This window comes from Zingiber officinale, chromosome 4B (genome assembly GCF_018446385.1).
Source record: "Zingiber officinale cultivar Zhangliang chromosome 4B, Zo_v1.1, whole genome shotgun sequence".
In the NCBI taxonomy this organism is placed as follows: domain Eukaryota; kingdom Viridiplantae; phylum Streptophyta; class Magnoliopsida; order Zingiberales; family Zingiberaceae; genus Zingiber; species Zingiber officinale.
In genome coordinates this window covers 137,871,882-137,885,626 of record NC_055993.1, presented here as the reverse complement: position 1 = coordinate 137,885,626, position 13,745 = coordinate 137,871,882, and the positions used below count along the sequence as shown (strand labels likewise).

At 38.0% G+C, this 13,745-nt stretch overlaps 1 protein-coding gene and 2 non-coding genes across 3 annotated transcripts; 2 read left to right on the top strand and 1 right to left on the bottom strand.

Moving 5' to 3' along the window:
- Positions 1–5,102: 5,102 nt before the first annotated feature.
- LOC121978029 (cytochrome b5-like) lies at positions 5,103–5,881 on the bottom strand. Its single transcript, XM_042530421.1, has one exon. It carries the CDS (start codon positions 5,723–5,725, stop codon positions 5,300–5,302), a length of 426 nt encoding a protein of 141 aa, XP_042386355.1. The 5' UTR covers positions 5,726–5,881; the 3' UTR covers positions 5,103–5,299.
- A 1,424-nt stretch (positions 5,882–7,305) lies between these two features.
- Positions 7,306–7,378, top strand: TRNAK-UUU. Its single transcript has one exon. It is a non-coding gene; the product is annotated as a tRNA-Lys (tRNA).
- A 3,696-nt stretch (positions 7,379–11,074) lies between these two features.
- TRNAK-UUU lies at positions 11,075–11,147 on the top strand. The gene has a single exon. It is a non-coding gene; the product is annotated as a tRNA-Lys (tRNA).
- Positions 11,148–13,745: the final 2,598 nt, after the last annotated feature.

Sequence of the window (13,745 nt, the reverse complement as noted above, 5' to 3'; positions counted from 1 at the left end):
GCATGTGCCACGTCACTGACGCGTTTTACTGATTAAAAAAATCCCCTCCATAATTTTTTTACAAACAGAATTAAAATTTATAATATTTTATTTAATTATTCACGAGTTGATATACTCAATTTAAAATGTAAATAAATAAATTGAGTTCAAATTTAAGTTATTTCAAATTATAATTCAATTATACTTGAAAATAATTTAAACTAAACTCACGGTCATTCCAAAATTATTATATTTTCTATTTTTAAATTAAATTTAAATATTATATATATTTTTTAAACTTAAACACAAATATTAATATTTTTATATTATATTCGGTTCGATTCGCGTTTGCACCCCTATGAATCTCTTGTAGAGTTTTAATTTGTTGTCCCCTTTTTAAAATTAACGCAACAAGTTTATAACAATTATGCTTGATGGACGTGATATGTGATTGGCGGGACTAGGAGTGCTTTATCGTAATTTGAGTGTTTCCTCTTCGTTGACAAATGACAATGAACAAAGGCTTCTCTTCTTTGTTGGCAAAGGGAGAGTTGCAAATGTCCAACTCTGAGTTAAGCTGAATCAACTCTAAAATAAATTAAGACATTAAAATAGTTATTCAAATTTGACTTAATCTCTTGCTTATAAATTTAAATTTGGTTCAAATTTTATTTTTATTTAGATGTTATTAAATTTTCAATATAAAACTATTTGATTGTTTAAAATTTTTATATTTTAAAATTTATTTGGTTTGTTATTGTGTTTGATAATAGAAATTTGTTTATTCATTTTTAAAATTATTTTATTTATTTAATATGTTGATAAGAGTTTATTAATGAACTAGATTCACAAATTTTGTTTGTGAACATTGTTCATCAACACTTCACAATCTACTATTCACAATCTTTTATTAGAGTAAAAATGAAGTCGTTAGATTAGTGGCTCCTATAGGGTGACGTCACAGTCTTTGTAAGAGAGTAAATTATGAGGGGCATTTGTCCTAATATAGCGGCCTTTTGCATGGAAAAAATCAGACACCGAGTGAGACATTTTGCACTCGTTGAAAATTGATTCCAACACTTAGTGAAGCAACCACTCATGTAGGTCAATCCGTCGGGGCCAATTCATAATCTTTTATTAACAATAACAAGTTGAACAGACTTCTATTATCAAGCAGAATCTAGGGATGTCATCGAGCCGAGCTAAGCTGAGTCAAATAGTAAGAGGCTCAAGTTTGGCTCGGTTCATTTTTCCTTATGATTGAGTTTGGCTCGAGATCTATAAATCTTAAATTCGACTTTAGTTCATAATGAAATTAAATGGTTCGTGAGCGGCTGTTCAAAAATAACTCATTTAAAAGTTAAACGAGTTTGGTTTGAGCTCGACTCGTTAACATATCATTTTCATATCGTTAAATAAGCTCGAGTTTGAACTCGTTAGACACATAATCAAGCTCGAGTTCGAGCTTGACTCGTTAACATATACAAGCTAATTGGGTTTGGGCTTGTTAGTCACCTAGGAACGTCGAACCACATTGTTGTCAGTTTGATGCTGAGGACTATGCTCGATGGCTGGATATATGTTACGCGACGGTTGCATGGCTACAACTGCTCGACCGAGGAATGCCAATAAAAGTTGTCGCAAAAGATGTTGAGGATGGTTGGAGTGACGATGTACAACAATTGCTAATGAAAAGGTTGTCAGGAAAAGAGCAGTACGGCGGAAGAGAGAAAGAGAATAGTTGGAGCGACGACATGCTGGAGCGGCGGATAAGAGCAAGACGAAGGATAAAACCTAGCTTTATTATGGTGAAAGGTAGATGGGGATTTGATCATGTTCAAAATTAGCGAAAGCTAGAGTATTGGTGATATAGCTTTGAAGTTGATTGCAAGAAGACCTTGAAGGAGAAAAAGGGGATCACCAACGAGATGATTTTGAAGTTGACTACAAGAAGACTTGCAAGATAACAAGGTGAAGGGAAAAGGAGCATTAGTAAGTAGGCCAGGGGTCCTTGGTGTAATCACTCTGACGTTCAAATCAGTGAGATGAAGAAAATATGGAAGATGGACAGTAGTAGAAGAATGTAAGATGTGTGTGAAGCAAAAGATGAATTTACCCACACAGGGGTGGGATCCATTTATAATACCTTTATAATTCTCGCATTAATTAAATGTCATGTCAGCATAAGGGATATCTCACATCTATGTATCTTTGTTGTAGTGTGCAATCTCATTGGCCATATGGTTCTGGTATTCCGTATTTTGTGCAAAGATACAGTCTCACTTAGTTCTGACAATCCCATGTGCAGGATTAATTATGGAATGAGCTCTTGAGTTGAAAGGTCTATTGGGCTTTCAAAGTCTGACTCAAATAGTGAGATAATGAGTTAGTAAAAAAAGGGGACCCAATCTCTGATCATGTATTGACGGGTCTGATTGTATGTCTATTCATCTTATAGGGAGTTGAGGGAAACAGAGCCCTGTGTGTCGGAGATCTGATCAGGAATTGAGCACGATGATATAGGAGAGCAGTATCCCATGACTCGGAGATTCGGTTAGGAATTGAGCGGGAGGATATAGGAGAGTAGAGCCCCGTGAACCTATGAGCCAATCGGGAAGATGTAGGGGAGTAGAGCCCCTTGATCCAATGAGTCGATCGGGAAGATGTAGGGGACTAGAGCCTTATAACCCTTAGACTGCAACCGTTGACCATAAGATTGACTTTCTAATTCTATGAAAGGAGCCCCCTATATATCTCTGCCACATAAGAATTTATGTAATTTTGGTTTTATATTCTTTCTTTCCCGTTGCAGCTTTGCTTATCCTCCAAGGATTGAATTTTCCTTCAAAAATTATCTGCCGAAGAATTATTTTCCCAACCCATTCTAAATTTTGAATAAAGTAAACAAGGAAAAATTTCCATGCAGGAAAACTTTACTTGGTTTTAATTTCCATACCTCCAAGTAAACAGAGACTTTTATATATATAATAAAATAAATAAGTCTCTTAACAAATATATTCGGGAGCCTCTTAACGAGCACATGCTTGAGTTGCTAAACGATCATATTTGTGAGCTTATGTATCAAATACGGTTAAACTCGAGCTTGACTTGTTAACTTAATCGAACGGACTTGAATGAATTTTTTTTTCGAACCGAGACTCAAATAGCTTGCAAGCGGCTTAACTCATTTACACCGTTAGTTGAACACGTATATATTCAAACTTATTTATTTAATTTAATAAATTATTTTAATTTATTCATTCATTCAAATTTATTCAAAATGTCCCATGAGATTGACCTGCTTGTATTTTGCCGAAAGACCGACAATATTGGGTCACTTAGGATGAATAATATCACTTTTTACTCCGATGAAATATAAATAATAACCCCTAGGGTACTAATTTTGCCGAAAGACCGACAATATTAGGTCACTTAGGGTGAATAATATCATCTTTTACTCCGATGAAATATAAATAATAGTCCCTATGGTATAGTACAGTTGGTAGTCGGGTGGTGATTTGCCACATTATGTAGAGGAGTCGATTCTCATGAGGAAAAACATCTCATCTATCTAGGAGGTCGCTGCGTACTTTGATTTACCAATCTATGTTTTATCGTGGGACCGTCGATATTGGACTGTTTGAGATGAGCGCATCACCTTTTGTCACATAATATATAAATAGTAAGTTAGTTTTATACATGTGGTCTATCTTCTTACAAAACATGAACTATCTCAACACGCTCCCAAGTGTAGTATGATGGCAAGTGGTTGAGCACTTCTAAGTAGCAAGAGTTCAATCCCCCACAAAATGCACTTGCGACGATTGAATTTTTAGTGTGCATGAGTGTCATGTAAGGAGTTGGTGTGTTTTCTGAATTTACTTGGTGGATGGAATTTGACGTCAGATCGTTTACTTTAGGATTAGTCGTGTTGTAATTTACCCATCTATACTTTTTAATTTACCCTATGATTGGTGGAAAACTTTTATAGGACTGAATCAATCACCTTTAGAATTAATTTACCCTAATACAAGGACGGATCCATGCATGAATTATACTTGGGGTAGATTTGAATTAGAGTTGATGAGAATACTTATGTTCGCCTCAGTGTCTTACTCAAGGATGAATCCAAGAATTATACTTGGGGTAGGCTTGAATTAGAGTTGATGGGAATATTTATTTTTGACAGTAGCGCCTTACTTTCTCACTTCACCGTTGCCTGCCAAGAGGGAAAAAATTAACAAAATAACTATAAGAATGAAAGAAAAAGATAATAGAAGTCTCACTATCTTTTTTTTACGGTCTCGACTAGCTCTGATGACAAGAAAATATAAAACAAGGATGCCTTTTGTTGAAGAGGAAGAAGGACTAGAATTGTTGGTCTGTTGAAAAACAACAAAAGAAAGGGAGGAAGAAGGGCTGCTAATTTTGCGAAGAGGAAAAAAAAAAGAATCGCTATTAGAGAAAAAGAAGACAAAAATGATCAAGTTATAGTTGAGAAGGAAAAATAGAAGAAGAAGAAGTAGTAGTAATAAGTAGTAGTATGGAGGCTTGTGGTACTATTTTTCTTAAAAAAATTTAATTTATTTTAAATTGATTGAACCAATTTAATCTAATTAAATTTGATTCAATCATAACTTAACTGATCCAATTTAATCTGATTTGGACCTAACATATTTCTTATCTATCTTCATGCGTATTCAATAGATTTTGTTCAGACTCCAATTCAATTTTAACTCAGTCCCTTCATTTCGTATTCGATGGTCTATTAGTTTATTTATTTATTTTGTTAAAAAAATTTAATACCTAATACAATATAAATAATAATAACCTATCACTTATTTATTTTGGACCACGTGAGAGCTGGACTATGGCCAAGTACGCTCCTCAAGTGACTCTGTTGGTCATAGTGGCTGAGAAAAAATATTCATGAGTTCATATGCTAAGAATTTTATATTTGTATTATTATTTGGTGTTAAGTTTTAAATAATAAGCTATTTTTAAAAATTATTTTTACCAAAAATATCCTTTTAATAATAAAAAAAGAAATCAATAAGATGGACGATCAATCCATCAATTTTTAGAATAATAGACACTATTAATCATTTTAATTATAAACCGAAATAGAACCAGCTCAAATTTGTGGAAATTCAGTGAAACATGCATGCCACAAGATACATCCGATCCTCACAGAAAGAGTGCCCTCCCTAAACAAATTAAACATTAAAATACACCCTCTTTTATTAACTCCATATCTTAATTCTTAATTAAAACAAATAGCCAAATTAATCAAGCTTTAGGGTTGCTTTTTATTAATTAATTAAGAGCTGACTTTGGCACAGAAGTTGTAGTAATACCAAGCCGCACAGGCCAGGCCGAGGACCAGAAGAGGGAGGAGGAAGGCCCCGGCGCCCGAAGACGTCTCCGCCGGCTTCCCCTGCTCCGACTGCGACAGCATGGGCCCGAAGAAGGGCTTGCTCGGCCCCGAGGCGTGTCCCTCCACCGCGCCGATCAAGTAGCTCCGCATCATGCTGGTGGCCGTGGAGCTGTGGCCCACCTCGTCGAAGGCCTGCGAAGCGTCTCCGCCGGCTGCAGCTGCGGTGAGGATGGCTTCCTCTCCCCCCGGATGTTCCTCCATGAACGCAGTCACGTCGTAAACCTTGCCGTGGATGGACAGCCAGCAGTCTTTCTTGGTGGCGTGGAGGGAGATCTCGGCGGCGGAGTACGCCTTCAAGGTCGACTCCATGGGAGTTAGCTAGCGCGCGAGGATCAGGAAACAGAGGAGAAAACAGAGAACGAGCTTCTTGTTGCGGCGGATGGCCAGTGGTTGGTGGTGGTAGCTTCACCTGCACCGGCAAAGGCGAAGGGATCTGGTGGCGAAGAGGGTCGCTATTATACTGACGATCGGGAAGCAGACTGTCAACCCTTTCAGTCGACTTTTTCGATCGAGAAAAAAAAAGGATCAAAATTCAAGCTTTCATCACCATGATTTCCACATTTTTTAAGCACTTTTCCGACAAGCACCCTCTGTATTTGATATTTACCAAACCATGTCTTTAATTACTAAAATTATAGATGAAATATCTCAAAAGTATTTTTTCCCCCTCTACTTCAAAGATAAATATAAGATAGATTTATGATAATTTTAAAGTGGTATTTAGTAAATACCAAATATGAAGGGGTCTCGTATTGCTAGCTAGCTGATTTGAATAATAAATTAATGACTTACAAAGTCAGCAGGCCACTGGATTTGACTGGAAATTATCTTCTAGATACTGAAAAATCTATGGCAAGTGAGAAATAACAACTCAAATCTAATTTGACTTTGACTTTTTTTTCTTTGTTTTTTTTGTTGGTCTCTCTCAACTTAAATTGTGGAATAGTATTAACTAATCTTCCATGGTTTAGATTTTGTGAAATTTTGAATGCAGTGCAACTGTTCGTGCCTTGGCCAGCCATTTCTGAAAGTTGACATTCTTTTTAATTTTTTTTAGTTTTATTTTAAAATTGGTATTATATATACTCATTCTTATGAAAATTTTTCATTATGTCTTCATCAATTATCAAAATAAATTAGAAAGTATCGACCAATCAACTCATAGGTCAAATGTGCAAGTTGACATTTGATTTCAAAAAGGTCAGAACATAATTTAATCACTAAGCCATGGTCAAATAGGGGGAACGCCTTTGTTTGACAAAATATATATTTAAAATTAATTTTTTAAAAATAATAAAAAGCACCGGAGTTTAGATTTTAAATGAAATGAATATTTTAATTGAATGTATATAAATTATGCCTTAAATGTACTTGATAGGTGAATTTAAAAAAATTATCTATCTCCAAAATTAATATATAAGATGCTCAGAGACTTAAATTATTAAAAATAATCAATGATAATAATAATTAAATAAACTGATAAACTAAATTTTCAGTACAAATCAGCAGTGATTGGTAATCCATCCTATACATTGAGGATGGCACGTAGACACAAGATCTTGCGATTAATTAAGAAGAAAATATAAAAAATTAATTAATCACACAAGATCTTGCGATTAAGAAGAAAATATATATATAAAAAATTAATAGCACAGATATATATTTTTAGAATGGACAAGATTTTAAATATGATATAGTTTTTATATTTTAATAAAAAAGCTATTTTTTGTGAAATGATTTTTTTCTTTTTTATGTATTAGAACATTCAGATCTTATAATCTGACACCCATGCTCCATCACAAAATTTATGATCGCAAATGCTCTTGACGTGATAATAATATCATTGTTATTATGTTGATTATTTATTATTTATTAATTTAAGAGAAATAGCCGTCTTAGCTCAGCTGGTAGAGCGCGTGGCTTTTAACCACGTGGTCGTGGGTTCGATTCCCACAGACGGCGTTTTTCTCTCTTTTTGTGTTTTTGCCCTTTTAAAAATATTTAATTTGCGTCATCCAACCTCATAAAATGTCATAAAACAAAGAATATTGAATGACCTCCGAGTGAAGGCAAAGGGGGCAGCTGTAAGAGTCCCACGGGGTTATTCGGAGTGGTTAGTGCGTAGAAGATTGTCCAATGAGATCGTGAGTTCGAATCGTGGGGTAGTCATGGCGTAAATCCTGGTCCCCGTGTCCCTCTTCCCACTACGCATTAGCTTCTGCGGTTACCGTGATTAACCTTCCTCGTGATGATCTTGGGCAAGATACGGCGGATGCACTGGAGGCGAGCGTTATCATCTTTTTGTCCAAAGAGGGCAGCTGTAAGGTGGACTCACGGATGACGGATGTGCCAAGTGCTGGAGCTTTACCTCAGCTGGAAACTACTTTGGATCATCCCCATCACCGGCTGTAGTTTGTGCCCTCACGGCAGTGAATGGGAGATGGCCGGAGCAAAGGTCACGTGGAGGATGGCTGGATTGGAGCTTCTTTCGGTCGTTGAATTGTCTAGGTTCTTTGATGTCAGATCCGGGCATGGAAGCTACATTCTATTGTGATTGGAGGACCACTGAGGTGGCTGCCGGTGCGGGGTGCAGCCAGCTCGGAGGATGATCGGGACAATAGCCAGGAGGAGGGGCTGCCATAGACAGATGAGATCGCGGCAATGATGATGACACCGTATTAGGGACAATGATGTGATGTATGTTAGTATCGTCCGTGAGATTGTTTGTTGTTGATCTTATTTTACAGTGATGTAGATTGGTGTATCTATACATACACCATGCCTATAAGGTACAGCGTGACTCTACATCGATCCAGCATCTGTCTAGACATGACGCGTTGAGACCGATCATACTTTTTAGCTTGTATATATTTTCTTCCATTCCATCTATTTACCTTTGATAAACAATATTCAGGATTATATTAATATTGATTACTTTGTTTGGTATAATTTTAAAGTTGTAATATAATCTAGATTACAAAAAGTAATAAAGTTTTATAATCTAGATTACAAAGTCAACACCATATGATCCGATTATATTATGAGATCATCGTTTAACTAAAATTTAAATGACAAATATACCCCTAGTCCATTTTTGACATCAATCAATCACCAACGTCACTTCCGCTATTGCTACCGGAAGCCGCCTTCGGGCACCACCGTCGGCCGCCGCCACTTACGGGCACCACCGCCAGCCGCCACTTACTGGCACCACCGCCAGCCGCCACCTTCGGGCGTCACTGCTGTCGCTGCCCGCCGCCTCTAGCGTCACCGATGCCACCGATCGCCGCCTCCAAGCCAGTGGCGGATCTAGTATAGGACTAGGGGCCCACGACCCCCCCAAGGTGGGGGAAAAGTTTGGGCTATCTCGCGCCCGACCAGCTGATCATGATATAATTCGTCAAAACGGATGCGGAACGCCTGGAATGGCATGAGCCGTGTCAAATTTCTTGTATATAACGTTCTAGACCGCACGACAGCATCTTGTCCGGCGGAATATCACGGCGGCGACAGTAACTTTTCCAGCGATATATCATGGCGGAGAGACAGTGGGGGTGGGGAGGTGAAAAGCTGAGAAGGAAGGAAGTGGTTTGGACTTTGGTGGCAATGACCAACCAAGACGTGCAAAAAGGGAAGACAGCGTAAGAAAAAAAACATAGGGTAATTAATTGGGAGTTCATTAGTTTAGGTTAGATTTTGATTAATTCTCAATTTAAATAACTTAATTAAATTTTAACATAAATTATCTTCTAAAATATTATAGAAAATCTATTTTAAATTCTAAAAATTCCTAAATAAATTTTATATATTTAAATTTATTTATTCTGCAAGTCCTTAACTAATTATTATTATTATTATTAATTATTTAATTATTAAATTCATTCTAATAAAAAATTTATACAATAAATTTTATTTTTTTATTTTATAAATCCGTGTTGTGATCGTTCCGTGAAACAATATTGAAATTGGAATGGTAAAGTTTGAGATGACACCAAGATTGTTCTTGCAAACCATGGATCATGCTCTGCGATGACACTTTCATGAAGCAAATCATCGCACAGTTAGAAGATGCATCAACCCGACCCCCAACCCTAAAACCCCCAAGGTGAAGAAAGAGTTTAGGCTGCCGGTCGCTGACCATCCAGTCACGCTGGCCTATGACGATGCTTTCGAGCAAGTCATCACATAGCCAGGAGACGTATTAATTCGGCCCCCTCAAACCTAAAATCTTGGATCCGCCCCTGTTCTAGGCGCCGCCGCTGCCGCCCGCCGGTCTCCTCCGGGCGCCACCGCCGGCCGCCTCTGGGCCCCGCCGCCGGTTGTCGCCGCCGGGTGTCGCCGCCGGACGCCTCCGGACGCCCCCGCCGGCCACCTCCGGGCGCCCCCGTCGGCCGCCTCCGGGCGCCGCCTCCGTGCACCACCACCACTGGTTGCCTCCAGGCACCACCACCACTGGTTGCCTCCAGGCACCGCCGTCAACCGCTATTGCTGGCCACCAACCGTCACTACCGACAGCCACCTCCGAGCACCCTCGACCACTACCCGCCAGTCGTCGCAGTCGGTCACCGACATCGTCGTCGTCGGCTGCCACAACCTCCGGACACCGTCAGCCAGAGGCCAGTTCCTCTGGTCCAGAATTTTCTGGACCAAAAGAGACCCTATTCATTCATTGGTTGAATGGACTGGACCCCACTTGTTAAACAGGTGAGATTCAGCTCATTCAATCAATCAATGAGCAAGGGATCAAGATTGATCCAGGGATCCGGGACCAGAGGATCCCTGCCCCGTCAGTCATCGCCGTTGGCCGCCACCTGTTCGTGCCTTGGCCAGCCATTTGTTGACATTTTTAAATTTTATTTTAAAATTGGTATTATATATCCCATTTATATTGACTAACTTTTCATACAAATTTTTATCGACCAATCAACTCATGGGTGAATATGTGAAAGTTGACATTTGATTTCAAAAAGTGCAGAAACATGATTTAATAACTAATTAAGTCATGGTCAAATAGGGGGAACGCCTTTGTTTGACAACATATATATTTAAAATGATTTTTTAAAATAATTAAAAAAGCATCGAAGTTTAAATTTTAAATGAAATAAATATTTTAATTGAATGTATATAAATTATTCCTTAAATTTACTTGATAGGTGGATTTAAAAAAATTATCTATCTCCAAAATTAATAAGATGCTCATAAAACTTAAATTAATAATAATAATAATAATAATAATTACACAAACTGATAAGCTAAACTTTCAGTACAAATAAGCAGTGGTCGGTAATCCATCCTATACATTGAGGATGGCATGTAGACACAAGATCATGCGATTAATTAAGAAGAAAATATAAAAAATTAATTAATCACACAAGATCTTGCGATTAAGAAGAAAATATAAAAAATAATTAATAGCACAGATATATTTTTTTAGAATGGCCATGGTTTGAAATATGATATAGTTTTTATATTTTAATAAAAAAGTTATTTTTAGTGAAATGATTTATATATATATATATATATTAGACATTCGGATCTTACAATCTGAAACCGATGCGTCATCAAAAATCTATGATCGCAAAGGCTTTTGACGTGAAAATATCATTGCTATTATGCTTATTATTATAATTATTTATTATTTATTTTTAGAAAACAAAAGCCGTCTTAGCTCAGCTGGTAGAGCGCGTGGCTTTTAACCACGTGGTCGTGGGTTCGATTCCCACAGACGGCGCTTTTCTCTCTCCTTGTTTTTTGGCCTTTTAAAAGTATTTAATTTGCCTTTTTGTCTCTCCTTGTTTTTTTTCCTTTTAAAAATATTTAATTTGCATCATCAAACCGTAGAATAGTGAATGAACTCCGAATGCATGCATAACACTGGGCGTGTAAAGGAATCAGACCGGTTCTCGATCATTTCGAGCTGGTTTAAATATTTGATTTGTATTTAAATTTATTGAATTCGAATTAAATTTAAACATGTTTGAATTTTTTTAATCGAACTTGGGTTCAAATTATTTAGTTTAATAGTTTGTAAGTCACTCATGAATCTTAATATTTTATTAATATAATATAATTATATATTAAATAAATAAATTTTGAACCTTTTGAATATTTATGTTTGAACAATAATTCAAATAGTACATAAATATGTTCGAATTCTTCGAGTTAAATTTAAATCGGAATTTTGAATTGAATCAAATCTAAACAGAACTAAAATTTTTAAACTTTATGAGTTTCAAATAGAACTCGGACTCAAATATGATTAATTCCAGTAGAATTTGAGCATTAGAGTTTCCTTCCTATTTAGCTCGATTCGTTTACACAAACACTTCATAAAATGCACTACAATTCACATATAATTATTCCTAATTCCAATGCACGTAATCAAATCACTACGAACATTATTACAAACTGAATTCATTGTGATTTAACTTAAGAGTTTTTTTTTAAAAAAATTATGATCTTAATATTGTTAGGACCAAAAGTAGCTAGAGGGGGGGGGGGTGAATAGCTCGTCGCGTTCGCTCGGTGCGTTTTGTTGCTTGGCGTTGCTTGTTTCTTCTTGGATGTGCAGCGGAAAATACAGAAACAAACACAAAACGCTAACACTAGGATTTTACTTGGTATCCACCTCACAAGAGGTGACTAATCCAAGGATCCACACCAACGCACACACCCTCCACTATGAATAACACTCCTTTATGGTAACTACCAAAGGCGGAGAAGCCCTACAACACTCTCAATACAAGAAGAAGAAAGGGAAATACAAGTTAAGCAAAAGCTTACAAGATGTGCAGTAAAAACCCTAACCCTAACTTCTTCCTCTTGCAATAGATCCGCCTCTTGACTTGGAAAGCCTCCAAGAACCTTCAAGCTGGCGATCACGTGCTTGTAGAGAGCCGTGGAGGAGCTGGAATGAATCGAGAAGAGCTTGTGAAAGATTCCGAAGACCACGCTCGCCGGCTTTAAACCAGCGCCAGCGGTCGGATCCCGATCGATTCGAATGTTCGAATCGATGAGGCTGGATCGATCACGGATCGATCCAGAGCGCCTGCTCAGAAGCGCGCTGGATCGATCCACGGATCGATCCGGCGCTTATCGCGGCGAAGCATCGATCGGCCGATCGATCGGGACCTCTGAATCGATCCACGGATCGATCCGTGAGTCCCGCTAGGAACTCGGATCGATCTCCCATCTAGCGGCTGATCGATCCACGGATCGATCCGGCACTTTTGCCCAAAACCAAGTACCAAACCTCCCTAACCAACATCCGGTCAACCTTGACCTGTTGGTACATCATGCCTCGCATCTGGTCACTCCCTTGACCTGCTAGGACTCCCCACCAAGTGTCCGGTCAATCCCTTTGACCCACTTGGACTTTTACTCGTCGTGCCAAGTATCCGGTCACTCCATTGACCTACTTGGACTTTTACTCGTCGTGCCAAGTATCCGGTCACTCCATTGACCTACTTGGACTTCCACCAGATGTCTGGTCAACCTTGACCCATCTGGACTTCCTTCCTTGCCAAGTATCCAGTCAATCCTTTGACCTACTTGGACTTCCCAACACCAGATGTCCGATCATCCTTGATCCATCTGGATTTCCTTCCTTGCCTGGCTTCACTCACCAGGACGTTCACCTAGCTTCACTCACTAGGGTTTTCCATCTGCCTAGCTTCACTCACTAGGACTTTCACCTGGCTTCACTCACCAGGACTTTCACCTAGCTTCACTCACTAGGATTTCCTTCTGCCTAGCTTCACTCACTAGGACTTCCTTCCTAGCTTCACTCACTAGGACTTTCACCTGGCTTCACTCACCAGGACTTTCACCTAGCTTCACTCACTAGGATTTCCTTCTGCCTAGCTTCACTCACTAGGACTTCCTTCTGCCTAGCTTCACTCACTAGGACTTTCACCTGGCTTCACTCACCAGGATTTCCACCTAGCTTCACTCACTAGGATTTCCTTCTGCCTAGCTTCACTCACTAGGACTTCCTAGTCAAGTATCCGGTCAACCTTGACCTACTTGACTCTTCTTCGATCAATATCTTATTGTCAAACATCTAAACCCAAACCAAGACTCAGCTTGGTTAACCAGGTCAACCTTGACCTGAGGGATTTTGCACCAACAAATATGTCATATCATGTCACATCAATATTCTAAAAATCTATTAAAACATCTCTAATAATTAAAATTTTAAATAATTTTTGTGTGTTCCATTTTATAATATGTAATTGCAGAACTACATGCATATTGCATCAATTTCAATAAAAAAAATAGTTTTAAAATTTCACTATGCTCTTTAATAACAAACTTTAAACCTTACATT